The 27,199-nt window shown below is 64.2% G+C and overlaps 5 protein-coding genes across 5 annotated transcripts in view; 4 read left to right on the top strand and 1 right to left on the bottom strand.

The window, feature by feature from the left end:
- KMT2A (lysine methyltransferase 2A) overlaps positions 1-3,546 on the top strand; it is a 44,616-nt gene extending 41,070 nt beyond the window's left edge. The window contains exons 31-36 of the mRNA XM_086476957.1: positions 510-584; positions 877-1,051; positions 1,450-1,557; positions 1,996-2,079; positions 2,490-2,619; positions 3,011-3,546. Of these exons, the coding sequence (XP_086333083.1) occupies positions 510-584; positions 877-1,051; positions 1,450-1,557; positions 1,996-2,079; positions 2,490-2,619; positions 3,011-3,286 (848 nt within the window). The 3' untranslated portion in view covers positions 3,287-3,546. The remainder of the gene's footprint in view (positions 1-509; positions 585-876; positions 1,052-1,449; positions 1,558-1,995; positions 2,080-2,489; positions 2,620-3,010) is intronic.
- A 4,113-nt stretch (positions 3,547-7,659) lies between these two features.
- TTC36 (tetratricopeptide repeat domain 36) lies at positions 7,660-8,499 on the top strand. Its single transcript, XM_086476952.1, has 3 exons — positions 7,660-7,771; positions 7,957-8,145; positions 8,231-8,499. The coding sequence occupies exons 1-3, from the start codon at positions 7,660-7,662 to the stop codon at positions 8,497-8,499; spliced, it is 570 nt and encodes a 189-aa protein (XP_086333078.1).
- A 730-nt stretch (positions 8,500-9,229) lies between these two features.
- TMEM25 (transmembrane protein 25) lies at positions 9,230-10,930 on the top strand. Its single transcript, XM_086476938.1, is given in 7 exon segments — positions 9,230-9,311; positions 9,394-9,698; positions 9,700-9,835; positions 9,838-10,206; positions 10,282-10,566; positions 10,663-10,749; positions 10,857-10,930. Coding segments are annotated over 7 exon segments (1,338 nt in total).
- Positions 10,931-11,512: 582 nt separating this feature from the next.
- On the bottom strand, positions 11,513-15,750 carry IFT46 (intraflagellar transport 46). The gene is made up of 10 exons (XM_086476762.1): positions 15,439-15,750; positions 15,212-15,357; positions 14,631-14,705; positions 14,426-14,519; positions 13,922-14,050; positions 13,411-13,532; positions 12,951-13,017; positions 12,623-12,683; positions 12,271-12,356; positions 11,513-11,910 (listed from the first exon to the last, which is right to left on the bottom strand). The coding sequence occupies exons 1-10, from the start codon at positions 15,748-15,750 to the stop codon at positions 11,815-11,817; spliced, it is 1,188 nt and encodes a 395-aa protein (XP_086332888.1). The 3' UTR covers positions 11,513-11,814.
- Positions 15,751-15,957: 207 nt separating this feature from the next.
- Positions 15,958-23,930, top strand: ARCN1 (archain 1 coat protein complex I subunit delta). Its single transcript, XM_086476759.1, has 10 exons — positions 15,958-15,989; positions 17,501-17,764; positions 18,402-18,581; positions 18,806-19,011; positions 19,538-19,699; positions 20,125-20,290; positions 21,591-21,738; positions 21,964-22,072; positions 22,226-22,430; positions 23,355-23,930. Exons 1-10 carry the CDS (start codon positions 15,987-15,989, stop codon positions 23,442-23,444), a joined length of 1,533 nt encoding a protein of 510 aa, XP_086332885.1. The 5' UTR covers positions 15,958-15,986; the 3' UTR covers positions 23,445-23,930.
- Positions 23,931-27,199: the final 3,269 nt, after the last annotated feature.

Below are 27,199 nucleotides of genomic sequence, written 5' to 3'. Positions count from 1 at the left end.
GAACAATCCTAGTTCCTAACACCGTCTGGATTCTGTTGGTGGGGGTTGTTCCCACACCCCCCCCATCCCGGTAGAGTGTATCCAGTGGCATATATATTGTTGTCCCGTTCTGTTCTATCAGTCGGCCGATGGTGTTGAGCCATGTTTTGTCGAGAAACGGGCAGTGTGGGTCAGGCAGCCTGGTGTCTAGACTGCTCCTCCAGACCAGCGGCGGAAGGAGCTTACTGCCCTTTGTGCCAAAGTCAGTTTTGGAGAGGACGGAAGCAATTGGAGCCGAGGGTCTTAATTGACGGCCCCTGAAAGGGTGCAGACTTCGCCTTCTCCAATTGGCCTCTTCAGACGCGAGCGTCTCGTTGGCGCGCAGCAGCGCGCCGCTGGTGTGCCATTGCACTGGAAACCCGAGGTGGTGTGGCCAAGAGGGGGCGCGGCGCGGCGCCCGTTTCGGCTGCCCTCGGGGCCCCGCGCTCGGGTGTTCGCTCACTGCCTCATCCCTGTGTGTGCGCCCGCAGATGCCTGGAAGTCGCTGACCGACAAGGTCCAAGAAGCCCGTTCCAACGCCCGCCTGAAGCAGCTCTCCTTCGCAGGTAACGGCCAAACTCACTTCCGTGCTTTTGAGCCTGTGGTGGGAGCGAACGGATCTGGCTGCCAGGCTCCTGGGGTTCAGAGCCCTGAGAGCTGCGGTGCAGCCGCTGAGGTGCTTTACGGAGGATTGTGGAAAGGATTGAAGACGGGAGGGAATGACCTGGCTAAGGCCGTGCTTCTGTGGCGGTCGCAGGCCGGCACACGAGCTGTGTGTGTAGCAAGGCGGCTGTGTCCTCCTGCTCCGAGGCTGCATCGTCACTTGGGGTTTTTGTTGGGCTCTGCTGCTTCTTCCAGGTGTGAATGGTTTGAGGATGCTGGGGATTATCCACGATACTGTTGTGTTCCTGATCGAGCAGCTGTATGGAGCAAAGCACTGCCACAACTACAAGTTCAGATTTCACAAGCCGGAGGAGGCCAACGAACCTCCTCTGAACCCCCACGGCTCCGCCAGGGCCGAAGTCCACCTGAGGCAAGTGTGAGCGTTGTCGTCCTTAAAGGGTAGCGGCCCGTCCGCTCCGGTAGCCGACCCCGTGGCAGCCCCAAACCCCTGCAGCACCGAAGCTCTCGGTTAGAAAGAGGCGTTAGCCACTTGGGCGTGCCAGTCGGTGACGGTGCATCTCCTGAGCCGGCACGTTCTCTCCTGTGCCGCTGCGCTGACCGTTGGCGTTGTTCAGCAAAGCTTTCCCGGCCGGCGCTTTTGTCCGCGGTTCTCCGAAAGCGTTGCGTGTTCCCCTGGTGTGCCGAAGGCCTGGAGAGAGGCCAGGCTGCAGAAGGCGTAAAGCAGAGAACGTGTCGGACTCTTGCGGCGGCCACGTGCTCGTTTTCGGTCAGTAAAACGAGCTTCCCTTTGGTCTCTTCATGTTGCAGGAAATCTGCCTTTGATATGTTTAATTTCTTGGCTTCTAAACACCGGCAGCCACCGGAATACAACCCAAACGACGAGGAGGAGGAGGAAGTGCAGCTGAAGTCAGCCCGGTAGGCAGCAGGGTTTGAAGGTTCAAGGGGGAGAGCGAATAATGCTGTGGCGTCAGAGCGAGCTGACCGGGCTCGGTGGCGCGTGGTGCCTTCTGAGGTGGCGACTGAAACCCGAAAGCTGCCGGGCCCTAGGAAGTGCGGAGGAGTCTGCTGTAATGGCAAGAGGGCTGGCAGCTGAGGGTGACCGGACCAGAACGCTCCTCCTTGGGTCATTTCTTTTCCTTGCTCGTGTGGAACAACCTGAGGAGAGTTTGGGCAGAAAAGGGAGGAAATAATCTTGTACGCGTGTGTGAAAACGCCGAATCAGCTTTGATCGTGTTCTCAGCGGGCTGCAGCGTCGCGGTGTCTAAAGTACTGTATCTTGGAAAGTGTCCCGCGTACGGCGTGGCCTAGACTCTCGACTAAAGGTCGTGGCTTAGCAGCGCCTCTTTGTTCTAGGAGGGCGACTAGTATGGACCTGCCAATGCCCATGCGCTTCCGACACCTGAAGAAGACCTCCAAGGAGGCAGTCGGCGTCTACAGGTACGGTTTTGCTCTGGTCACGCTGCCTGTGGGACGGCGGAAGGCGAAAACGGGAAACTGCAATGAAGTCGGGCTCCCAAAGCGAGGGGGAAAAGCAGGTTTGGGGGTTTTGCCCCCTCCTCCTCCCCACACGAGTTCTGCATCTGAAAAGTGATCCTCAGCACAAGCGGCTTCTCCCTCGCTGGCCTGCCTGGGTGGCAGCTGAGGCACGTGCTGGCGGGTGGGCGGGGGGCGGGGGGGTGGGGCAGGAGGGACCTGGGCTTGTTCTTGGTGGCGCTGCTCGTGGAAGAGTGTGAAACGGCGGTCGGCGATTCTCGTAACGGGTGATAACCTGTGTCCCGCAGTGTTGGCAGCCTCGTGCGCCTGCGCTTCATCCTTGGGAACGGCCGCTTACCTTGTTGCCTTTCCAGGTCTCCCATCCACGGCCGGGGTCTGTTCTGCAAAAGGAACATCGATGCAGGTGAGATGGTGATCGAATATTCAGGCAATGTCATTCGCTCCATCCTCACTGACAAACGAGAGAAATACTACGACAGTAAGGTGAGTTGTGGGCTTTCGCAGAGGTTCTTAAAGAGTTTGGGAGAAGTAGAAAGTGGCTGTGAAGGTAGGACAGGCTTACGCGAAGGCTGCGTTTGTTTGGAGCACGGTGAATTGGGACCGCGGGCTTCTCGGGGTGCTTCGTTCCTGCTGGAGCTCCGGAGGGGCGCCGCCTCTGCGGGCTGGGAGGCACCTCGGCCCGGCCGTGGCGTTGGCAGATCAGAGGGTGCGGGGACGGAGCGGCTCCGGGCCGAGCTTGCCCCGACGGGCGAGGAGAGGTCACAGACGCTCGTGAGGGCTTGACGTGAGGCTGCCGCCGTGAGCTAGGCTGTCTGCTAGGGCGGCTCTGCCGTCGCTTCCCTGAGCTGACCCTCTCTCTGTCCTCCGTGCGTAGGGGATCGGTTGCTACATGTTCCGCATTGACGACTCCGAAGTGGTGGATGCCACCATGCACGGGAACGCGGCCCGCTTCATCAATCACTCCTGCGAGCCCAACTGCTACTCCCGGGTCATCAACATCGACGGCCAGAAACACATCGTCATCTTCGCCATGCGCAAGATCTACCGGGGGGAAGAGCTCACGTACGACTACAAGTTCCCCATTGAAGACGCCAGCAACAAGCTGCCCTGCAACTGCGGCGCCAAGAAGTGCAGGAAGTTTTTAAACTAGAGCTTCCGTCAGCCGCGAGCTGAGCCCTGCGGGGCCCGGGGCCGACCAAAGCCACGAGAGAACCCCTCCCCGGCCGTCCGGAGGGGACGGGGAGGCCGGAGGCAGGGCTGAAGACCGGCTGGGCTCAGGGGCCGGACTGGCGGCTGCGCTTCTCTGTCAGAGTCCACATCGTCATGTCTCGCATGCGCACACTTACCCCGGCGAAAGGCGCGGGCGACCGGAGAAGATCCTCGGCGTGATTATGTTTTTGCTAATTCTCATTTCCCCCGGTGTGTGTTTCTCAGCGTGGGGCTGCTCCCGAGCGGGAGAGGGGAGGGGCGGCCGGCCCAGGCCCGAGCGTGGGGGAGCGATCGCGGGCCCCGTCCCTCTGCCCCGCTCCGTCTCTTGGCTCCGCGTGCCGAAAGCAGAGTTCTCCTCCTCCGCCTCGGCGGCGGTTCGGTAGCGCGGTGTGTTGGAGGGAGCTTTGCCCCGCGGAGAGGGGCTGCACCCCGCGCAGCCGGCTGCCCCCAGGACCGTGCGCGCGTCCCCGTGGTTCCTTGTGCGAGGCGCCTGCGAAACACTACGTGTGAGCTTGGCCGGCGTGCGGCGCGGGGGGCCACGCGGGGTGTGGGTCTGGCTCGGCCTCTTCCGTCTAGGAAGGCCGGAACGGAGCGGCCCACGGCTGGACTGAGGAGAGCTGGGCTGGGCTTCGCGCCGAAACCCCTGCCCGAGCGCCGGGCCGTTCCCGGGGGGTCTCTGGAAGGGGGCGGGCGGGGGCGGCTTGCGACGGCACGGTGAATGTTGGAGAGCGAGGGTTCCTCTCGTCAGTGCCCTCCCGCTCGGGCTCTGCGGGAGGGGAGCGATCCTGTCCCCAGCAGCTGCCTTCCCCTTCTACCCGGCGGGCAGGAGGTGCTTCCAGCCGGCGGTCCCTCTGTCACCACGAAGCTGGTCCGGGGCACGGTCGTCTCTAGGGGAGAGGTGGGGAGCGAGGGCCAGCCCCGGCGCTGGCTGCGCAGAGCGGGAGCGAGGCAGGACTGGCGTGGAGGCTCCCGCTCCGCTCGGCCTCGCTGCAGCGTCCGAGGGCCATCCGGGGGGGGGGGGCACGGAGGAGCGATCCTGTGGGCAGGCGCCCGTCACGGCCCGTCTGCCAGGCGTAGTCGCGTCGTCTTCCCCAAGCGGCACGGGAAGAGGCACCGGAGCGGAGCCTCCGTTCCTGCCAAGGCAAGGCCAGACGCTGCCCGGCCTCGCGCCGTCCCGAAGGTGACCGGCGCGGCCGGGCTGGCCGGGGCCGAGGGACCGAGCTCGTTTTCAGCGCCTCAAAAGGCACCGTCGGCCTGGTCGGAGCCGCGTAAACCCTCCCCCGTCGGGGTCCGCTCCGCGCCTCCCGAGCGAGAGCACAGAAGGAAGCAGAAAGCCCCGAGCCTGGCAAGTGACGACGTTGGGTTTTACTCTGTTCTGTTTACAGTTTAGTATTTAAGGTTTTATAAATGTAAATATATTTTGTATATTTTTCTATGAGAAGCACTTCATAGGGGAAAGCACTTATGACGAGGCTTTTTAAACAGTGGTATTGTCCTAATTTAAGAGAATCTCTTTTTAATGATTTTTTTATTTTCGTAGGTCGGTTATAGGAAATACCTGGCTGGACACAGTCTGGTCCTTTCTCCAGAGAGGGGGGGGGTGGGGGTACGCTTTATTTTTGTGTTTTACTCTGGTTCTGCCTTTTTGACTTCAGTAAGTGTTTCCAGGAGGTTTGGCTGGACCTTAAACTCGATTATTTACCCGTCAGGATGGGAGCGGGAGGGAGAGTTGGCCGGCTTAGGAGGAGTTTGACTCTGTCTGAAGGACGGTGGGTGCCCCCGGGCGGGAGGCGAGATCCGCCTCGCGCGCCCCCCGCCCCCGCCAGCATCCCCTGTGCGCTTAAAAAGGAAAAATGGGGAACGCTGAGGGACCCGACCCTCGGTGCCTCCCGTGCCGGGGGGCTGCTCCGGGGCACGCGCCTCGCCCCGCAGTCTCTCCCTCGAAGGCAGAGGAGCTGGCGGCAGAGAAGGGAGCGCAGGAGGCGCCCTGGCTTTTCCAGGCTGCCCCTGCGGCTGGAGCGGGAGCCGGCGGTCGCGGGAGGGCTGCCCGGGAGCGGTGCCGGCGGTTGGTCAGGAAAGGGATGGGGGCGCCTGCCGCCTCCCCGGCGCTCGCCGTGCGGCACCCCGAGTCCTCTCCCTCGGACCCGAGAGCGAGCTGGGGCGCTCAGAGGGCGGGGAACGGCCCGTTTCCTTCCGTTATTGCACTGTGTGACGATGATTTGGCGATAACCGTTGAAAGCGAAGTCAAATTGACGCTGCATTTGTTACTGAGACGATTTGATGCACTGACAGTTTGGGAACGCACATACCTTGAGGAGGCCAAGGAGCGTCCGCCCGGGGGGCTCTCAGCCCCGCGGCCCCGGGCACGGCCGCCCTCGGCCCTTCTCCTCTCCGGTTTCTGGCGGCAGTGCTGGGGGACAGCCCTCGCCCCGGCGAGTTTCTCCGGGTGGCTCGGCTCCGCTGCGTTCCCTCTCGAGGGCGGAGGAGGAGTGGGAGACGTGCCCGAAGCGCTGCCTGAAGCCGCCCCGCGTCGGGAGCAGGGCCGGGGCAGCGGCGTGCCGCGGGGCCCCCTGAGAGCCGAGCGCGGGTCCGGCTGGCCGTCCGCTTTGCTGCTATACCCGCCGCGGGAGCCGCCGTGGCCAGTGACGCCGCCCGTACCCCCCGGGGAGCTGCGCTGCGGCCGGCCCGGGCCCTTCGGGGCGAGGGCAGCCAGCCCCCGGGCTCGCCCGCCGCCTGCCCCCGGCCGGCGGCGAGCGCGGCGCGGCCTCCCCGTGCATGAATGTATATTTTATAAGGACTGACACGGATCGCGGCGCCTGAAAATACTAAAAAAAAAAAACAAACGAAAACGGAACCTTAGGGCGTTTGTTTTCCTTCGTGCAAACCGACGTGGTGGGTTTTTTTTTTTTAAGGAAAAGCGGGTCATTGCAAAGGGCTGGGTATCTTTTCTTTCTGGTTTTCTTTCCTTTCAAAGCAATACCAGGTTCTTCAGCGAGACGGTCCTTGTGCAGAATCGTGCCGTTCACACCCATGCTACTGGTCCACTCCCGGCACTCGCAGGTTTCTTTTGTAACTATAAATACGATATATATAGGAGCTAATATAGTGATGCACCGTGTAACGAAGCCTAGTTCAGTATCGGTCCATGGCTTTTGATTCTCTTAACACTATAGATAAGGATTGTGTTACAGTTGCTAACGCCGGCCGGGAAGGCCGCGCCGCGCCGTCCCCGCCGGGCGAGGGCTGCCGGCAGCCGGGAGCGGGCGGCTCGGCCCTTCCCGGCCCTCCGTGTTACCAGTCAGTACTCGTACCACTTGGCTTCTCCTTTCCTTCCTCTCGTTTTGGTTATGGATGTTGGGGTACCACCTGCATATAGGGAAAAAAAATGTGCTCTGTGCTTTCCTGGTCTCTTTTTAACGAGGTACAGTAGCTTCGTCTTTCAACCGAGAACTATTACTTGTGGTGTTTCTTTTATTGAGCTTAACAGTCTCTTTAGTAAATAACAGGTAGGTGAGTAATTGTTTCAAAAAGAAAAAAAAAAAAGAAAAAAAAAAAAAAAAAGCTCTGCAAAGGCAAGGTTATGTTCTAGCAATGCATTTCTTGACAACTTATCATGTATAACAGATCTCTCCTTTTTTTTTTTTTTCTTGTGTTCTTCCGAGCTTCTGGTCGTTTGGGTTTTGTTTTGTTTTGTTTTGTTTTTTAAAAAAAAAAAAAAAAAAGAGGAAACGTGTCTAAAGTACATCAGTGTTAACTCCCTGTCACAGGGAAGAAGGAAATACTTTAATAGTTTAAAAAAACGCTGAAAGCTCTGCAAAAGACTGAATGTAAAAATAAAAAAGTGTACATAGTTGTAAAAAAACAAAAAAAAAAAACAAAGGAGTTTTTAAACATGTTTATTTTCTATGCACTTTTTTTTATTTAAGTGATAGTTTAATTAATAAACATGTCAAGTTTATTGCTGCAGAGGGCTGCTCTCGCTTTCTTCTTGAGGGTCCCGCAGCTGCCTCCCAGCGCCCCGACTTCTCCTCCTGGGAGCTCCTGAGGGGGGACAACGGGAGCCCCTGGCCTGGGACGGCCGAGGGCTCTGCGGGGCCCCTTCCCCCCCCGCCCCCCGCTGCAGGCCCCGGTGGCGTTTCGGCGGGGAGGCACTTGGCCGTGGGCGGCCGCAGGTCTTCCAGCGCAGCCCCCGGCGCCAGGAGCCAGGCGGGCGGCGGGGCCTCGCGCCCCGGGCCGGGATAGGACGGGGCCGGGTGGAGCGATGCCCTGGGTGTGAACATTAACCCGCAGCCTGGCCACGGCGCAGAGGGCACCATGGCCACGGTGAACGACAGGGCCGTCCTGCAGACCATCTTTAACCCCAGCACCCCTTTTGGGGACATCCCCGGGCTGGACGACGAGGAGGAGGAGGACACCCAGGAGGAAGGTGAGGTGACGCTGCCGGTGGCGGCGGGGGCGGCCGGGCACGGGAAGGAGGCTCTGCGGGCTGGGAGCAGCCCCTGCCCGAGGCCAGGACGAGGGGTGAGGGGCGGGCGCTGCCCCGGGGATGTCCTGGGGCCGGCTGCTTCCCTGGCCAAGGGCTCCCCGTCGCCCCCCCCCCCCCCCCCGCAGATGCAGCCTTTGCGCCGGAGCTGCTGGAGCAGGTCCGGGACCTGGAGCTGCAGGGGGTTTCTGCGGCTGAGTCCGGAGATGTGAGCACGGCCCTGGAGAGGTTCAGCGAGGCCATCCGCCTGCTGCCCGAGCGCGCCTCGGGCTACAACAACCGGGCCCAGGCCCTGCGGCTGCGGGGCGACGTGGCAGGTGAGCAGCGCCGGCGCGGCTGGGTGGCGAGCGGGCAGCCCCCCGTAGCCACGGCCCACCCTGACGCCTCTCTGCCCCCGGCCAGGAGCCCTGCAGGACCTGGAGGCGGCCATCCGCCTGAGCCGGGGCTGCGGCCGTGCCGCCTGCCAGAGCTTCGTGCAGCGCGGCCTGATCCGCCGGCTGCAGGCGCGCGAGGAGGAGGCCCGGCGGGACTTCGAGCGAGCGGCGCGGCTGGGCAGTGCCTTCGCCCGGCGGCAGCTGGTGCTGCTGAACCCCTACTCCGCGCTCTGCAACCAGATGCTCTGCGAGATGCTGGGGCGGCTGCGCAACCCCGGCGGCGCTGGGAGCGAGTGAGGCGGGCCAGGCGGAGTCATGCTCCTGGCATGGCCCAGACGGGCCCCTCCTGGCTGCTGGAGAAGATCCATCTCTGCTGCCAGGGATCCTGTTCCTCATCCTCCTGGCTGGGCGGCTGGGGGACTGAAGGTCCCGCAGCGCCTCGCTTTGTCTCGGCTCTGCTCCGCCCCCAATAAACCTCCCTGCGACCCTGGCACCGGCGGCGGTGTTGCGGGTGGTTTTGGCGTGATTCCACGATGGGCGGCCCATGGGTGCGAGGCGGGGCTGAGCATGGTGCTGAGCCTTCCCCGTTGAAGAGGGGAGATGGGGGCCATGGGGATGTTCGTCCCCCGTCCTGGCTGGGTGGTCTCGGGCTGCTCTCGCTTGCGCCGGGGCCCTGCTCAGGACCACCCAGGCTGCCGGCAGGACCAACCTCACTGCCGCAGCGGCTGCATGCAGCACCGGCCCTGCTCGGGGAAGGCGGCTGCGGGGCCCGGCGGGAGGGATGCTCGCAGCCGCGCTGGGGACCGCCCCTGTGCCGCATGCACGGCTCGCCGTGCCGGGGCCCAGGCGCAGAGCTGCACTGCGGGCCGGGCTGGATGCTGCTGCGGCCATGCTCCAGGTAAGGTGCAGCCCAGCCGCGTTCTCCAGCCTTGCTGCGTGCCAGAACACCGGGGGGCCCGGTGCAGGGACGGTCCCGTGTCCCTGCTCCAGCTGCCTCTCTCCTAGCGCTGAGTGTGGTCAGCGTGCCATGGGGGGTCCCGGGGGCCGGCCGGGGGCTGCCCTTGCCTGCCTGCTGCTGCTGCTCAGCCTCCCGGCGCTCTGCTCGGCAGGTGAGGCCGTGGTGGGGTCTGGCACACGGCTCCGGCAGCGGGATCCAGCCGTGGCTCTGACGGGACGCGGGCTCTCTGGCAGGGCTGGGGGAGCCGGGACCCACCATCGATGGGCAGCCGCTGGCGGTGTGCGTGCTGCGGGAGGAGGAGAGCCGTGCCTTCACCTGCCGGGCCCCCCGGCCAGCCCCCGGCGCCACCCTGGTGTGGTACCTCGACGGCCGGAAGCAGGAGGTGAACTGCTCGGCCGCGGGTGCTGCCAGCACCCTCACCCTCACTGCCCGGCGCACTGACCGCGAGCTCAACTGCTCCCTGACGGACCCGGCCTCCGGCGAGACCTACAACGCCTCCGTCCTCCTCGACGTGCAGTGTAAGGTCTGCGGCGCCGGCCCTGCTCTGGCCGGAGGTGTGGGGAGGGCGCGTGGGGCTGCTGCCCAGCCAGGGCGGGACCGTGACCTGTGCCCATGGCAGCCACGGTGGGGCCGTATCTCGTCAGTCCTGTGCCAACGCGGCTGACGAGTGCTCCTGGCGAGATAAACCCTGCTCCTGGCTGTGCTGCCGCCGTCCCTCTTGCCCATCTCACGGCCTGTGTTTTTTCACGGCCCAGATAAGCCAGAGATCCTGCGGGCAGACGCCCGCTACCAGGAGGTCGAGGGCGCGGGGCTCCTCCTGGTGCTCTTTGTGCTGGTGCAAGCCAACCCGCCCGCCAGCATCACCTGGGTGGACCCGGACGGGCACGCGATGGCCAACGCCTCCGAGATCCTCCTCCTGGGCACCACACGCTACCCGGGGCTGGCCAACCACTCGCTCTGTGTCCACCTCGACAGCGTGGCCGGCAACTTCTCCGTCAGCGCTGCCAACAGCGTGGGCGTCACCAACGCCTCCCTCCTGCCCCCAGGTAGGTGTTGGGGGGGGCTGCTGTGGAGCAGGGGCCCTGCGGAGGGGCGCTGAGGGGGCCGCACTGCCCATGCAGGTCTGCTGGACGCCCGCGTGGAGCTGCCCCTCCTGGGCGTCGCCATCGGAGCAGCCCTGGCCCTGAGCGCCCTGCTCAGCCTCGGCTCCTGCGCCGCCTGCCTGGCGTGCCACCGGCCCAAGCCGGTGCCAGGCAAGGGGCAAGCGGGACGGAGCAGCCCACCTGGCCGGTCCTCCCGTTGCAGCGGCTCCGAGCACCCGCAGCCCCAGGGCGCACGCCTGCCCCGCCAGACCCAGTCCCTGCCACCCGACCTGCGCCTCGGCGACCTCACACAGGAGGCCGGAGGTGAGACCCCGAGGTGCTGGCGGGGCGCGTGGGGCCACAGCTCCTGCCGGGGTGAGGGCTAGGTGTCCTGCCTCTTGCCCCCTTCCTTCCCTGCAGCTGCCCCCGAGGACGCGGGAGCCGGTGCCAGGGAAGAGGAGAGCACCCTGCCGGGGCTGGAGAACTCCCTGGTCCTCAGCAAGCTCGGTGAGTGGGCGCAGGCGGGCGAGCAGCCCCAAAAGCCATGCTGCAGGATCGCCGGCCCCCGCGGCTGCCCCAAAAGGCCACGGCAACGAGCCGCCTTTGCCCTGCAGGTTTTGTCCAGCTCCCGACCTCCGGGCGCATCTACAAAGTGCCTAGCGGGAGCAGCGACGAGATCTGGCTGTGAGACGCGGCGCGATGCCCGTGGGCCAAGGCTGCCCGGCACTAGGTACGTACCAGCCAAGGGTGCCGGGGAGGCCGCAGTGGGCAGCGGGCGCTGACCGGCCCCCGGCTATGCATTAAGCTACGCACTGCAGGTCTCGCCAGCCGCCCTGTTAGCTGAGGCATGTTTTTATGTAGCCCCTTATGAACAGACTAATCAAAACGCATCAGAGCCGTTTATATCCAGGCTCTGGCACTGCGAGTCCTCCCGGGGCGAGGCCAAGTACCAGCCTTGCTTTAGCAGGTTCGTGGCCTGCGTGCTGCGTGACCCTCCCCACCCTGCCAGAGCGGCGGCAGACGGGGGGGGGGGGGGCGGGGCAGGCAGCGTGGCAGGGGCTGGGGAGAGTCGTCCCAACAGCAATAAAACAAAAACTCGAGCGTCTCTGTGGTGCCGCACCCGTTACTGCTCCCTGGCAGCAGCCAAGGGGCTTAAGAACAGAAAACGGGCTCAATTACAGGGGGCAGGGGTGAGGTGACTTGAGATCCCCAGATCAGACCTCGGAGCACACTGGGCAGATCTGAGCACGGAATTTATTCCCACTCGCTCTAGCACCCATAGCGTGCAAACTCGAGGAGCCTCTGCTCTGCAGTGCCTGCGGCACAGGGACCCTCTCGTGGGGAAGAGCTGGTTTAACGCTCGACTCCTCGAGAGCGAGTCAAAACTGGAGCGATCGGGCAGCTTCTGTGATGAGCAGAGTCCTGCTCTACGAACGCGGAGCAGCGCAGCAGCATCTAGAAAACCAGGGAGGCTCCCGAGGTGCCACGTGCTGCTTCGCAGGCTCCTTTGGAGGGATCTCGATGTCCAGCAGCAGACCCTGATCCGGTGAGGCGAGGGTTCGACGCGAAGCTTCAAGTGAGGCTTAACGCCTCTGCATCTGCTGCTTGTGAAGGGGGGTTGGACGGCGGGGTCCTGCCCTTCTTCCCGTCAGCCAGGGGCTTGAAATGCTGCAGGGGACAGAACGCGTCAGGGCGAAGGTCTGACGCTCGTTCATCAGGGCACGTGCCTGCCGCTGGAAGGGCCACCTCTGCCCTGCGCAAGTCGCCCTGGCGTCGGTGGGAAAACCACTCTGGGCTTATGCCGGACTGTGAAACGGCGCCACACGCCAGCCCTGCCGCGCACGAGGCTCCCCGTGTGATGCTGAGGCACGAGGGAAAGCAGCAGCCGCCTAGAAAACGTTCTTTGGGGCCCTTCGCCCTGGCCAACCAGCCCTTTGCACACCCCGCAGCGCCCCAAAGCCAAACGCCAGGAGAGCAGCTCTGTGACGCTCCCAGCTGGGCGAGCGGGGCCTGCCCGGCGGCGCGTACCTGTGAGTTCTTGAACTCCGAGTAGAGGGAGAAGAGGACGTGCAGCGGCTGCACCCGGCTCTTGTACACGGGGATGTCCAGGACGGCTACGAACGAGAGCAGGAGCGCATGAGAGCGGCCGGGCTGCGCCGCCCTGCACGGGGTGCTGCAGGTCAAGGCTGAGCCTCCCGCTGCCCACCCGTGCCCAGGCCTTCACTCATCAAGGACCGCGGGCACCCGCTTCCTGCTGGCGGCAGCCGAGCACGATTTGAGGGGTCGGGGCTGAGCCTGCACCCAGAGGCCTCTTGCTCTACAGGAGGGAGCCCCAGGCCAGCAGCACGCTTGTGTGCTCAGCACAGCCTCCCCCGCTCACCACAGATCATGTCGATGTATTCAGCCAGGTCGCAGCTCATCTCCGCGGTCGGGAGGCCCACCTGGAACAGACGGGGATGACAGCTCTGCTCCCAGAGCCCGAGAGCCGGCGCCGACCTCGGGCCGAGCACAGAGGCCACCTGGGCGGCAGCCGCGAGTTCCGGCATCAGGCTGCTCCCCGGGGCGAGGGAGAAACAGCCCGCGAGGAACAAACCCGCCCGGGCCGGGCTGCGGGCAGAGAGCTCAAAACGGAGCAGGGACCCGGCGCTGAGCGAAGACGTTTCTAACGCCGCGCGCTGAGCCAACCCCTTCCCGCTCAGGTAACGCACCTTTCCCAAGAGCTCCTCAAATTCCGGTGACCATTCCTGCATCAGGGTCTCGACGTCGGGCATGGGCCTGCCGGGGAAGAAAAGACCATAGACGTGAGGGTTGCAACAGCTCCCTGCTAGCAGAGGGCTGCACGGGGGACAGGCCCCGTCCTGGTTAGCTGAGAGCGAGACGTGTGTCTGCTGAGGGGCAACGCGGGCGTTTCCGTTCACCAGAACAAGCCTGAGCTTGCTGAGCCGCAAGTTCCGTGTGCTGTGAAGGTAACCCATATGACGGGGGGGGGGGGGGGGGGGGAGAGAGAGAGGTGCAGAGAGGGAAACAGAGCGTCCTGCACACGGGCACGGCGGGACTACCCTGAGCACCAGCCCCTCTTCTCCGTCTCAGGGAGGTTTGGGTGGTTTCACTCGGCGGCGTCGCTGCCGGCCTCCCGCGGGCGCGGGGCGAGCGGCCGTCACGGCTCACCTGCTGTAATGGACCGTGGCAGGCGGTTTGCAGCGGTGAAGCTCGCTGATGCTTTCGATCCAGCCGTCAATGGCTTTGGGGTTCTTCTCCGCATTCTCCAAGCTCTTCACCTTGATCTGCTGCTGAACGCACAAACACAAACCTGGAAGCGTTTCGCGGGGTCTGGGGCCGTTCTCGCCAGCCCTGTGCTCGCTCCCGCTTAACCCTTCCTAGCTGCGCTTACACCAATGGGTTTCGGCAGACCGAGGAGCAGGTGGCAAACAGACCGCTGAGCAAAGCCTGCTACGGACCACCAAAAGGGAGCAAAGCTCCACCCGAAGGAAACGGATCCCACGGCTGTACGGAGCCCTGCCTGGCGCAAGGCTCAGTTTAAAGCCACGGTTGAAGGGGAAGGTTAGTCCCGTGTCTGAAGCCAAGCTGTCAGCTGTGCTGCAATGCTGTCCTCGCAGAGACCAAAGCGAAACGCGACGCTTTTGCTACGGCCAGTGCACCCTCCCTCGCCCCGGCTCACCGAGACGTTGTGCTGCTTGGAGTTCTCCGTCAGCCAAAGGGACAGCACGGTGGGATCCGACTGCTTGGTCGAGGGCTCGTCCAGGACCAGCAGGCCGAGGTTATCGGGCTTCCCGTCGGGACGGGGAACCTGCGGAGCAACAGCGACCCTCTTTCCTGTGGGAGTCCCGGGCGGGGGCATTCGGGACTGCTTCGTACCCAGCCTCCCCGCGGGCTAAACCTCGGCCCCTGGAAGGAAGGGGCAGGCGTGCTCTTGTGAACACTGGGTGCTAGTACAGCACCACCCCGAAAGCACAAGGTCCCGGACGAGGGAAAACCCAGCCCTCGCCCCAAATTACGTATCTGCTGTTTGAGAAGTGACGGAGCCACTGAGCGTGGCTGCCCAGGTCTCTCTAGAACGTTCTCGCCGCCAGCGCAGGGCACGGCTGCAGGGACGGACCGGCCGCCCCTCTCGCCCCGCTGCCACTTGCGGCAGGACGCGCAGAGGCCCCCAAAGCCACTGTACCTTTAGGAACGCGTCAATGTCTCCAACGGCAGGAATGAAGTCGGGAATGAAAGGCTGCAGCTTGGGCTCAATCTCTACAACCTTGGGCGTGTACCTGGAACGAACCCCCACCACAGCGCAGGCGATGACGAACGGTCCTGCAAAGCTCGGAGGAAGAATTGACTCAAAGGAGGGCCGAGAGCGGGCTACAGCCCCTGCCACTCACCTCTTGATGTATTCAAAGAGTTCTTTGATCTCAGAAGACACCGGCAGGTAGTCGTAATCGGCTAGGTTGAGGTCTCTAGAGAAAGGAAGAGAAACACGGGCACAGATGGACGTGGGGCCAGTTCTGTACCGGCGGGAACTGGGACCCAAGACACTCATGAAGGGAGCTGAAACAGCAGGTGGCCAGTCCTCTCTGAAAAAGGCTTCTTGCACAGGAAAAACACTACGGGGCCGTGTTCTGCCTTCTGCCTCCAGGCCCAAAAAGAGCAACTGAGCGATGGACAGGGGCTTGTGGCCAGAAAGCCTTGTGCGGGGGACGTCAAAAGCGGACAAGTGCTCTGCGCAAAGGCGGGCGTGAGGACAGCGACTGGGGAGGCAGCGATGGATGGAGAACGGTGCAACCGGAGGAGGATCAGCAGGAGCAGAGGACGCGCGTGGGATGTTCCTGCTCTTTCTGGGGCAGGCGCTGCCGGCAGGGCTGCAGCCAGGACGGGAGGCGGGCTCACACCTCGGGTCCCCGGCGGGGCCGAAAGGGCCCCGACGGCACCGGGCCTGACTCCTCCGGCCGGTAGCGCCCCTTACCCGTCCAGCGCGGCCCCGTGCTCCTCCGAGTCGTCCTCCGAGTCGCTCTCGGAGGAATCCTCCTCTGAGTCGTCCTCGTCGTCGTCGTCGTCGTCCTCCTCCTCGCTGAGGGCGGCGGGGGGGGCCGAGCGGGCCGCCGCCTCCTCCTAGGCGAGAGGGACCGGGCCTCACCGGGCGGCCGCCCCACCGGACCGTCCCCCCCCCGCCGCCGCCGCCGCCGCGCCTACCTTGCCGCCGCTGCCCTCCTCCTCGCTGCTGCGATCGCCGCCGCCCGCCGCGGGCAGCCCCATCCGCCGGGGGCCCCGGGGGCGGCCCGCGCCCCCCGCCCGCGGCGAGCGGGCCCCGGCCGGCCTCCCCGCCGCGCCGCCCGCCTCCTCGGCCTCCGGCAGCTCCAGGCTCTCGTCGTACGGCTGGTTCTCGACCAGGCGGGTCGGGGAGGGCGGGCGCGCTGAGGAGGAGGCGCCGGCCCGGCCCGCCCCGCTCGCTTCCAGCGCCCGCCGCTCCGCCATGCCGGCGCGCCGCCGCCCCGCCGTCGCCATGGCGACCCGCCCGCCTCGCTCGCCTTTGCCCGGCTAGAGCGGCCCGGCCTCCGCGGCGCCCCCGGGCGGGCGGGCGGGCGGGCGGGGCGGGCCACCGCCCCGCCCCTCCCCGCGCGCCGTGCGTAAGAGCGCTTCCGGCTGGGGACGTGGCTCGGCGCCGCCATCTTGTGGGGCTGCCCGAGGGGACGCGGAACGCGGAGGCAGCGAGCGCGGAGCCCAGCGCTGCCGCCGCCGCCATGGTAAGGGCTCGCCCGCGGCCTGCCGCCCGCCGCAGCGGGGCGGAGTGGAGCGGGGCCTGGGGCAGCGGCGGGGGGCCGGCCCGGCCCCTTCCCGCCCCGGCGCGTAGGCCCGGCGCTCGCCCAGGCCCCGGCGCAGGCCGGCGTCGGAGCCCCGTGGCCTGCGGGGGCAGAGCAGGGCGCTGTGGCGGGTTCTTCCGTCGCCCGGGGAGCCGGGGTCGGGGCGGGCGGCGCTCGGGACGCGCTTTTCGGCGGAGCTCCGCTTGTAGAGCCGCGGTGCCGCTTCGGCAGAGGAGCCGGCGGCCGCAGCCTTGGGCACGCGGTATTGCACTTGTTTTAAAGGTCGCCCGGGCTGTTGGGGCCCTTCCCTGGAGGGCTGGGGGGCGATGGCCGCCTGTCCCCGTGTCGGTGCGGAGCGTAACGCTGCGAGCTTTTGCTCTCCTGGAGCTGGTCCTGCTCCTCGTCGCCCATCCGCAGCGTCGCTTGACGGCGACCTCGGCCAGCAAAGGCTGGCACAGTGCTCCGTTAAAGAGCGGAGCTGCGTGCAGCCGGGATCCCTGGTGCCCTGCGGTTCTCTTGGCACCGTGCTCTGAGCGCTTGCGGGCAGAGCTTGGGGGTTTGTTCGTGGCCCGTGAGTACTTCGGGGCCTGTTCGTCCCGGAGCCGTTCAGCTGCAGGGCCCCGGGGCGGGTCCGAAGGTGCCTGGCACTCTTACCGAGGTGCACAGGCTGAGCGCTGTCGACCTGGGGCCGGGGTGGGGCTGGAGATCTGTCTCTGTGTGAGAGTTTCTGGCGCTTGCCTGTTAAAAACAGTGGCTGGGGACTTAAAAGACCTTGAGCGTAAAAACGGCCTGGTCCCGACAAAGTTAGTTAAGAAGCTGACCTGCGAGAGAGAGAGAAATGCGAGGAGGAAGTCCAGGCAGTCTGAGAGAATGAGAAAACGTAGGCTGGCACTCGCCTTCCTGCAGTTTTATTGCCGTTGCGATAACATCTCTGAGGTGCCCAGGAGAGTCCTCCGTGGGCCGAGGTTAATCGAGCTGCCGGTGTTTTATTAACCCGGCTTTGCTGTGAGGGGGGCACGGGGAAGAAATGTCGTGGGTTACAACGTTCCTGTATTTAGGCGTAAGGTGGGGCCGGCCTGACAGAAGACTGAAGAACTCGGAGCCTCATCTAAAGCGTTCGGGCGCGAGGGGGAAGGGGTCTAACACCTCTGCGTGCGTAGGGAAGGGCGGACTCGCCACGGGAGCACTCGGGGCTCTCCTTGAGGATAACCAGGAAGAGAAGGCGGGCGGGAGAGGGAGAGGGAGAGGAGCAGCGGTGGCTGCGCGCTTAGCGCCGTTCAGTTCCTGGCGCTGGTCACAGAAAAAGCCCCAAAATGGCGTGCAAGGAGACCCGCCAGGCCGCGCGGCGCACGCGGAGGTGGAAGGCGGCGGGGGGCGACCCTTCCTTCGAGCGGGGCCGGCCGAGGCTGTGCGGCGTGGGAGGCCCCGCTCAGCGGCGCTCGCCTTCTCCGCAGGTGCTGTTGGCAGCAGCCGTCTGCACGAAGGCGGGGAAGGCCATCGTCTCCCGGCAGTTTGTGGAGATGACCCGGACCCGCATCGAGGGGCTGCTGGCGGCTTTCCCCAAGCTGATGAACACGGGGAAGCAGCACACCTTTGTGGAGACGGAGAGCGTGCGGTACGTCTACCAGCCCATGGAGAAGCTCTACATGGTGCTGATCACCACCAAGAACAGCAACATCCTGGAAGACCTAGAAACGCTCCGGCTCTTCTCTAGAGTGGTAAGGGTCTGCCGCTTGACGCAGAGCCGGTGCGTGCGTAGCCCCAGACGGCGCCGTCGGCGAGCCGGTGCTGCGGCGCTGGCTGCCTCCGCCTGGCAGCTCGAATCTGCCAGAGCCTCTTCCCGCCCTGGAAGCGAGCTCGGAGGTTTCGGTGGTGCTTCTGAGTTACACGTGACAAACTTCTGGTCGCGTTTCAGCCGGGGAGGCCAAAGGGATGACATTGTAAATTTGGCACTGAACGTTCTCCCTACGCCCCTGTTTCTCCTCAAAGTAACGTGACGTTGCGGTACGTGATCGTGACAAGTACGGCGCCGCTTTTAAGCGCGTTTCTAGGCAGCCAGTGCGTGCAGCTGTCCTCCTGCAAGCGGAGGATACTCGGGGAATTCGCCGTGTGTTTAGGTTCCTCCGAGCTAGTGTTAGGATGAAGCTAAGAGGTTGTGTAAGTATGTTAGTGTAGGAAAAGCTGGTAACGGCAAAACTTTGTCTTGTTGTTCGTCAGCAGCGTGAGGTTACGGGAAGCAGCTGAGTGGAGCGCTGGCCTCCTGGAGGGCTAGTGCAGCTGGGGACGGCAGAAGGAAAATGTTTGCACGGTGTTGTCTGCTGCGGGTGCTCCTCTAAACTGTTTTCCCCTGACTAGATCCCTGAATACTGTCGAGCTCTGGAGGAGAACGAGATCTCCGAACACTGCTTCGACCTGATTTTTGCCTTTGATGAAATTGTGGCCCTGGGCTACCGTGAGAACGTGAACCTGGCGCAGATCCGGACCTTCACCGAGATGGACTCGCACGAAGAGAAGGTGTTCCGAGCAGTCCGAGAGGTGAGCGGGAGTAACCGCAAGGCTGGTGCGAGGTACCATGGCCGGGCAGCGCTGCTCTCCCTGCGCAGCGGCGCTGCTCCGCTCCGACGGGGATCGTAGAATTGCTTTCCTGGAAGCTAAGCGCCCTCCTCTTGTTTCCGTTCTCCCCGCAAAGGGCGCTAAGTTCCTGTGTGGGGTGAGGCCGAGGTGGCAAAGCCCTCTCAGCCTGGGGTCTTTTGCTTCAGACTCAGGAACGCGAAGCAAAAGCTGAGATGCGCCGCAAAGCGAAGGAACTGCAGCAGGCCAGGAGGGACGCGGAGAGGCAGGGCAAGAAGGCGCCCGGTTTCGGCGGCTTCGGCAGCTCGGCCGTGTCCGGGGGCACGACAGCGGCGATGATCACGGAGACCATCGTTGAAACGGAGAAGCCCAAAGTGGCGCCAGCGCCTGCCAGGTGGGTGGGCAGCAGGGAGCGAGCCTTCCTCGGAGCCAGCCGCCTGCCCAAAGAAAGGCGCTCTGGCACGGGTTCTGTGGCCCTCCCGTTCGGATGCTGCGCGGGCAGAGATCGTCGCGCCACCCTAAAGCCTCCCCTTGGCGTTGCCGATCTGCGTGCGTCGACCTCCGAGCCCCGAAGGTGGTGGGCGCGGTCTGGAGACCCCCCGCTCTGCCCTTGAGCAGCGTTTGTGCTGTGTGCCGCGGGGGGCGTCCCGGAGTCTCTCCGGAGTCTTTGGGCCTCTCGCTTTGCGCGAGGAAAAGCCGTCCCAGCTGCTGGCAACGCACGGAACAGAGCCCAGGTCTAAAGTGTGACTTGGCGCCCTGCGTGTCCGATGGTCGGTTTCAGGCGCGTTCTCCCCCTGCGGAGGCTGCGGAGGTGAAGGCCGTGTGGCCGGGGTGGTGCGGCTGCAGCGCTTGAAGGTGGCTGGGGAAGGAGGGGTCTGGTGCCACGAGCCGACTTGGAGATTCCTTTGCCTTTTGTTTAGGCCCTCAGGTCCCAGTAAAGCCTTGAAACTTGGTGCCAAGGGGAAGGAGGTGGACAACTTTGTGGACAAGCTGAAATCGGAAGGGGAGAATATCATGACTGCCGTCGGCAAGCGCTCTACGGAAGCAGCCAAGGTTCTCACTCCTCCTGTTAATATGGAGAGGTGGGTACGGCCTTCGCTTTGGAAGGGCTCTCATCGCAGCGCTCTCTTCGGGAGCCAGCTTCCTTTTTTTGGGTCTCAGAGCAGGCCTTTTCCCGCCGCTCAGTCCAGCGTGCGCACTTGGCCTGTTAATTTCGGTAGCTGGTGGGCAAGATCTTGGCAAGCAGAGCAGCGGAAAAGCGAAGGGCTCGTTCGATTAGGAGTCGCCTTAACTAAAACGGGATGGACGGCCACTGGTCGGCTGAGGCTGGGGGTTTTCCTGTGCCTTTTTCTCTTAAAATAGCTGCCCTTTGTCCTGTTCCCCAGACACAAATCGTTCCTCATTATTACACGTAGCCCGTCCTTGCTGGGCGCAGACCTCCTATCTCGCCCGTCGGCTGACGGGCACAGGACTCAACGGCTGCTTTCTTGTCTGTCCGTCTGTCTAGCGTGCACATGAAAATAGAGGAGAAAATCTCCTTGACTTGCGGCCGTGACGGAGGGTTGCAGAACATGGAGCTGCACGGCATGATCATGCTGCACATCTCCGACGAAAAGTTTGCGCGGATCCGCCTGCACGTGGAAAACGAAGACAAGAGGGGAGTGCAGCTACAGGTAAAGCCTGCCGGGCGTCCGTGCCGCTGAACGCGCTCCTGCTGCTCTCCGGGGTGAAACGGGGGGGTGCTCCAGCGTGTTGCTGTCCCCTGCTCTCGTCCGAGCCCTCTCGGCAAAGGCGTTGGCAAGGGGAGTAGTCGCCGCAGACGCGGCGCGGCGTAGGCACAGGGCGAGCTCACGCTCAAAAGGTTGAGGTTGGCTTGAGAAGCCCGGCCTTGGGCGCTTACCCTCCTGCCCTCGGAGCCGTCTGTCCTGCAGCGCGTGTGGCCGTGCCGTCCGAGCTCGCCTGCGCTTTCCCGCAGCCCGGTGCGCCGCTTAGCCGCGCGCTTTGGCCGCAGCGTGGCAGCGTTACAGTAAACGTAGCGTGCGGGCGCGGCCACGGTCCCCTGCCAGGAGGGCCGTTCCTCTTGGGGTCGCTTGGGGCCTGTCCCTGCGACAGTATCCGAGGTGGCCGCGGGAGCCCTTGACTGCTGTCAGTAGCAGCAGCTCCAGAGGTCCTGAGGAGAGACGTCCTCCCCCTTTCCCCTCTCTGCGTGGTCTTACTGATCCCTGGGGACGGCGCTGCTTTGACACGCTCTTTTGCTCCCTCCTCCTCCTCCTCCTCCTCCTCCTCCTCCCCGAGAGCTCGTCCACACGTAGCTGGCGGGCGGTCTCCCTGCCCAGCCGTAGGTTCCTTATCAGGGCGTCTCGTGAGCGAGTTCCCAGCACCGCTCCCACGCCCGCTGCTTCAGGTGGAGGGCGAGATCCAACCCAGTGCTGGCTCCCGTCTTTCTGGAGTAGCTCGAGCGTTGGCTTGCAGGACTCCCCTGCTTCTGGAAAGCTGCCGACGCCGCTCCATTTCCGAGGGCTCTGGCTGCTGTCGTGTTGCATGTGCGAAGGCTGCTGAGGGGAGAAGGGGGGTTCGGGGTGTTCTTCCCAGCAGCATGAGGTTGTCTTCTCTTCAAGAGAGAGAGATGTCCATGGTGGGTCCTCGGGGTGGTCTCTGAGCTCTGGAGGGCTGTTACGGTTGTACGCTCGGTTACAGCCCAGGACACGCGTTGCTGGAGTCTCTGGCACAGTGGCTTGGGGAAGGGGCGGTGGCGTGGGTCCTCCCTGACAGGTCAGCGTTCCCGGGAAGGAATCCTGGGTCCATAAGCAGGTGTGCTCCGGCTGGGCTTCCGAGCCAGCAGCAAAAGGGGTGCGTCTTCTGTCACGGAGAGTACTCTGGGGTGCGTAGGCTTGCCTGCCTCGGGCCCGCGCTGCCCGCACGCGCTTCTCCTTAGGCCGGGAGTTACGGCCCGCGCCCGCGTTCCCCTTCCAGACCCACCCGAACGTGGACAAGAAGCTCTTCACCGCAGAATCGCAGATCGGTTTGAAGAACCCGGAGAAGTCATTCCCCATCAACAGCGACGTGGGCGTGCTGAAGTGGAGGTTGCAGACGGCGGAGGAGTCCTTCATTCCGTTGACCAGTGAGTGCGAGCGTGCGTCCGGGGGGCGCGGGCGGAAGAGGCTGCCGCTCATCCGGGGGGCTGCCGTGCGGCAGCAGCCGTTCTCTGTCACGCTCCGGAGGAAAACAAAAAGCTGTTCTTCAAGCCCGAGTTTCTTTGCCGCGCGTTTTGGAGCACGTCACCTTTCGAGAGCCCGTTGGGCGCGGAAAGGCGGCGTGGTCCAGCGTAGGGTTTCTGTGCCCTCAGTTAACTGCTGGCCGTCAGAGAGCGGGAACAGTTGTGACGTGAACATTGAATACGAGTTGCAAGAGGAGAGCCTAGAGCTGAACGACGTGATCATCACCATTCCCTTGCCGTAAGTGACGCTCCTTGGCTGGGCAGCGCCAGCGGGTGCCGCCTTGGGCGCCGTCGGTTCCTTCCCCTCCCTGGTTTGGGGGATGGGCCTCTGACAAGCGTTTCCCTAGCTCTGTGCGCGTAGGCTATTGTCGCCTCTCGTCGCCTGCTCTAGGTCCGGTGTCGGCGCCCCCGTGATCGGGGAGATCGATGGCGAGTATCGCCACGACAGCCGGAGAAACCTCCTCGAGTGGTGCCTGCCAGTGATAGATGCCAAAACCAAGAGCGGCAGCCTGGAGTTCAGCATAGCAGGGCAGCCAAATGACTTCTTCCCGGTGCAAGTCTCCTTCGTCTCCAAAAAGAACTATTGCAACATACAGGTATGCTCGCCGCTGGCGCCCTGCGGGCGGGACGTCGCTCTTGCCTCTCTCGAGCTGCCTCAGCCATCCGCTGGCTAGAAACGGCCACGCCGCGGCCCATGGGCCCTGCTGCCCCGCTCGGCGAAGGCCCGGCTGTCAGCGTTAAGTTGCCTCTGTGCCGGCGGGTCCAGCAGTGCCGGCGGGCCGCGCCGGCAGCTGCCGCCTCCCAGGGCTCGCCTGCGCTTCCGGTGGTGCCTTCGGGCCTCCTGGGAATCGTTAGTTCCCCTCGGACGCGGTTAGAGGGCCCGTCGGCCTTCCCAGCCAAAACGCTGCTCGGCGCAGCAGGGCCGGCCGGCTGTCCCCGCTGCGCTGTGGGCAGCGGCTGCTGCCCAGCTCCTCCCCGGCCGCTTTCAGCCCAGACGCGGGTACCCCAGAAAGGTCTTTCCCCCGTTCTCAGGTTGCCCGGGAACAAAGACCTTCCCTGGGGGGCTGGCTTGTGGTTCGAAGGCGCTGGGCCGATTCCGCCCTCGTGGCTGTCCCGGCGTCAGAGCGCGGTGCGCAGCGGCGGTTAATTTAAATGTAAAACGCTCAGGAATTTAAGGACAAAAGTAAACATAGTGTTTTATACTTTTGTTTGTTTGTTTGTTTTTAAATATTCACTGTAAAGTAAATCTGAGGTTCAGAGCAGTGCGCACAGCTCCTAGGACATTCAGCACCACCATGTCACAAATTAATAAAAATATCCTCCTTTAACTGCACAGTTATTCTGACAGCATTAAGACGGGTACACGGGAAGGGTTGTGCAATAGCAATGGAACACCTTTATGGCTTTTACTGACACCAAATTCAGTTTTTGAGAGGATCATGATGACACCTAGCCTGTATTTTCAGTTATCGAGGTCCTGAGCACGCGTACGTTGCTAACTCTGCCTGTTGCCTCCGCAGGTTACCAAAGTGACCCAGGTAGACGGGAACAGCCCTGTAAGGTTTTCTACTGAAACCACCTTCCTGGTGGACAAGTACGAAATCCTGTAACGCCAGCCGTGGGGAAGCGCAAAGGAAGAAATTTTTAAATTAAAGAAAAAAAAAAAAAAGGCCGAAGTTTATTCTGAATGTTGGGAATGCCACAGCCCCTTCTCTGCTAGGACGCGTGGCTCTGTCTGCCCTCTGCAGCGTTCCTGGGTCACAGACATTTTTGGCAGAGAATTGACATGCTCACAGGGGGAAAGGCTACAAATTTCTTTGGCAGATTTTTCCCGGCCGGCAGAAAAGCAAGACCTCTGCAGAGAACCTGGCTTCGACACGTCCCCTTCTCCCCTGAAGACGACCGGAGCTCGGTCCCGGAGCCTACCAGGCATCGTTCTCTTCCTTCCTCAAGCGTCGCACGGTGCTCCGCTGTCGGCGCTGCCGTTTTAATTTCTCCTCGGCCTTCAACTCCCGTCTCGGCGGTGAAAGCAGGCATCGAGATGACGTGCGCGGGGGCCCCGCTGCCTGGTGCAAGCGGAGCAAGACAGCCTCGGTTCCCAGGGTGGGGGGGGCTGGCGGCCGGGCCGTGGCGTGGGGAAGAGGGGTGTGGGGCTTCAGCCCTTTTGCCCCACGCGGTCGCTGCTGTCTCTCTGCCGCAGCCCTGCGCCAGGGCGTGCTTCTCTGGCTCAGGGCGGGCTCCGAGGTAGCACAGGCTCCGGCTCCTGCTGCCGGAGGAGAGCGTCCAGCAGGGCCTGTCCCGCACAGGGCCTTGCTGTCTGCTGCAGCTGCTCCTGGGCCGGGCTTTGGAGGCAGTTTAATGAGGTGAGGACCAGCTGCGAGTCGTTCCCAAGGCCATTTTGTTGTCTCCGGAGGGTGACCTGTCCCTAACCTAGTGTCCCTTCTCGGTGCTTGCGGACGGAGGAGAAGGGAGCCCTGGTTTCCAGAGAGCAGGGGAGCTGGTCGGCGTGCAAGCAGAGCCCCAGCCTTGTCCCAGAGCTGTTCCTACCGACTATAGTGTTACTCGCCTTGTCTCGCAGACCGGTGCTCCCCTCAAACCCCGTCTCCTCCTCAGCTGCGGGGGAGCTGCTGAGGGGCCCGCGTGCGCGGATGGAAAGCCGATGCCCAAAAGCTCTCTGCTCCCCGCGAGAGTGAGCGTGTCGCAGTCCCCTGCCAAAGAAGTTTGTGGTCTCTCCTCCTCTGTCAGCAGCACCCGAGAGCAAATCGCCCTCATCCCTGTCCTGCCAGGGCGGGAGAGCAAGCCCCCTTCCCTGGCAAAGTAGGGGGCTGCCCCGTGAACTCGGTCGTGGGCGGGAGTTGATTGTCCGTTTGATTTTAAAATGGAGTCGAGGTTAGTTCAAGCATCCGAGGAGCTTTTTTTTTTTTCTTTTCTTCTTACAATCGTTGAGGGTAATATTTAAACCGCGCCGAGATTCCCCCCCCCCCCCCCCCCCCCTTTTTGTAACCCTGTACGATCCTGGCCTAGGGCATAGAGCACATTCCAGTGTACGCGGAGATCGCCGAGTCTTTAATCCAATAAAGAGTATTGTCAGAGGAGCCGGGCCGGGGTCCTGGGATCCTGCGGGAGAGGAGAGGGGCCGGGCCAGCGCCGTTCCCCGCCCCGCGGGGGCGGGACGGGGCGGCGGCCGCCGGCAGAGAGCGGCGGCGGAGCCCGGTCCGGGGCTGCCGGAGCCGCGGGACGGAGGTGAGCGGCGGCGGGGAGCGGGGCGGGAGGGTCGGAGGCGGCTCGTCCCTCCCGGGGCTGGGGGGGGCCGGGCGGTGGGACCCCCGCGGGCGCCCCGGGAGGCTCGCGGGGCCGGGGGTGCTTCGCGTGGGGAAGGGGCGGCAGAGCAGGACACCCCCCCCCCCCCCTTCAGCCGTGATAGCGGCCCTCACGGGGCGCGTTGGGGCGGCGAGGGTGGCCCGGGGCCGGGGGTCCCCGTCGGTGGCGGGCTGAGCGAGTGCGGGAGCCCCGGGAGCGGGCGGCCCCACGCGGGAGGGCAGACGAGGCCCGGATGAAAGTCTCCGTCCCCAAATCCTCCTGCGGCTCGTGGGCGGTTGCAGGGGGGAGACGGCGCTTACTTGGCCCAAGGCTGCCCCTGTGTCCCCGACGCCTCCCAGGGAGCCTGGGAACGGCGCTGGCCCGGCCGGACCCCACTCCGTGGCAGGACCTTGTTTACTCCGGCTTCCTGACACGCTCTCGCCGCAGCCTCTTCGGTCGCTGCCAGAAAAAGCCCGAGGAATTTGGCAGCCCCAGAAGGTATCCAGCTGCTGCACCAAGGGGCCGCCCGCTCTCCCAGCCCTCCAGCCGTCCTGCGAGCCCCGGGCACTGCTCAGGGGCTGCAGCGGGGCAGATCCCCCGGCCGAGTGCTGCAGGCAGCACGGAGATGGGGCAGGGGCAGGGCAGCGCTGCCCCGGTGCTTTTTCCGCAGCAATTCATGTGTTTGGGTTTGCCGTGTGTTGGCACGCGTGGGGCTGCAGCGGGCAGGGCGCCGTGCAGGGTGATGGAGCCGCGGGTTTGCGTGGCGTGGCGGTGCTTGCCGACAGCCAGACACCAGGAAGGAGGGAGCGATGCCCGTTTTGGAGAGGTGAGGCTTGCCCCCACCCCTCTCCCAGTGAACGCAGGGCTGGGTGATGGGCTCACGCTGGGCACCGGATCCAAGACCCACCAAACCCATCCAGTGCTACAGTCGCTGAGCTGTCATTAGCAGGAGCCACAGATGCTCCCCGCAGAGCCGAGCCCAGCGTCGGGCCTGCAGGTGAGAAGCCATTGTTTGCTACAAGAGGGCTTTGAGGAGTAGCTCTCGGTCGTGCAACCTTACGAGGGGTCCTGATGCTCAGCGGTGGTGGTTTCCCTGTCCATGCTGCAGTGACCAGAGGCATGTGCTGGCGCTGGGCTTGGTGCTTGAGCTCCAGCAGCGATCGGGACTGTGTAACGGTGTCACCGGCCCTCGGAGCTGGCTCGTTTCAGGGAGCGCCGGGTGCAGGAAAGCTGGGCTGCATGCCTTGCCGGGCTCAAGCACGCGGCGGGCGTCCCCCCGCCTGCACAGAGCCCAAGGCGCGATGCCGGCAGCGCGGTGGCCTCAGCCGCAGCGCAGCTGTGCCGCGGCCGTGCGGGAGCGCTTCCCGGGAGCGCTGAGATCAGCGGGTGCGGCCGGGATTCCTCAGCTCCCGCCGGAGCTGTCTGGCAGCTGATTTACGGTAATGTTATTGCCAGGAGCGTTGCGTCGTCCCAGCAACCGCGATGCGGCCCCTGCCGCCCCTCGCCCGGGTGGGATGGGGCTGCCTGGGTCTCCTCTCCTCCGCGTGGGGAAGCCCCAGGCACGGAGGCAGCGGCTGGGAGCTGGCTCCTCGCACCCCTCCGGCTTGGTGCTGGAGACAGGCTCCCCCTTCCCAGCTGCCGGCGGAAGGGCCGGTTGTTTACTGGGGCGGAGGGTGTGGGAAGGGGTAAGCGCGCCCTAAGCATGTTAGCAGATGGGGAGCGAGCAGGCAGCCAAGTTGGCCAGAGGCTGCGATGCTGCGTGGTGCGCTCCTGCTAGCTCGGTCGCTCTGGCTTCCGCACGTGACTCACCCGTGCCGTGGGATGCCGCGTGCCTGCCCCTTGCACACTGCATCCCAGGTACGGTTGGCACCACAAGGGGCGTGTGGCAGGGCGCGCCAGGCCACGCTCCGGTGCATTGGCACAGCCCTTTGCGACCGTGGGCTGGCTGACCATGCCCGGGTTGTGCCCCCGCACACGGTGTGGCTCCAGGGTCTGCCTGCCGGCTGCTGGCACCCGGCCACGCCGATGGGGCACAAGGCAGGTCGTGCCGCGCCTGGGTTGGGTC

This window comes from Leptosomus discolor, chromosome 22 (assembly GCF_034619465.1).
Source record: "Leptosomus discolor isolate bLepDis1 chromosome 22, bLepDis1.hap2, whole genome shotgun sequence".
NCBI classification, from domain to species: Eukaryota; Metazoa; Chordata; class Aves; order Leptosomiformes; family Leptosomidae; genus Leptosomus; species Leptosomus discolor.
The sequence above is the reverse complement of the archived record's forward strand: the minus strand, read 5'-3'. Positions and strand labels throughout refer to the sequence as shown.

Coding starts and splice junctions, on each gene's coding strand:
- TTC36 (XM_086476952.1), top strand. CDS start 7,660: ATGGCCACGGTGAACGACAGGGCCGTCCTGCAGACCATCTTTAACCCC. Junction 7,772..7,956: donor GGAGGACACCCAGGAGGAAG/GTGAGGTGACGC, acceptor CCCCCCCCGCAG/ATGCAGCCTTTGCGCCGGAG. Junction 8,146..8,230: donor GCTGCGGGGCGACGTGGCAG/GTGAGCAGCGCC, acceptor GCCCCCGGCCAG/GAGCCCTGCAGGACCTGGAG.
- IFT46 (XM_086476762.1), bottom strand. CDS start 15,750: ATGGCGACGGCGGGGCGGCGGCGCGCCGGCATGGCGGAGCGGCGGGCG. Junction 15,358..15,438: donor AGGAGGGCAGCGGCGGCAAG/GTAGGCGCGGCG, acceptor CCTCTCGCCTAG/GAGGAGGCGGCGGCCCGCTC. Junction 12,357..12,622: donor ATACATCGACATGATCTGTG/GTGAGCGGGGGA, acceptor TCTCGTTCGTAG/CCGTCCTGGACATCCCCGTG.
- ARCN1 (XM_086476759.1), top strand. Junction 18,582..18,805: donor TGTTCCGAGCAGTCCGAGAG/GTGAGCGGGAGT, acceptor CTTTTGCTTCAG/ACTCAGGAACGCGAAGCAAA. Junction 22,431..23,354: donor AGAACTATTGCAACATACAG/GTATGCTCGCCG, acceptor TTGCCTCCGCAG/GTTACCAAAGTGACCCAGGT.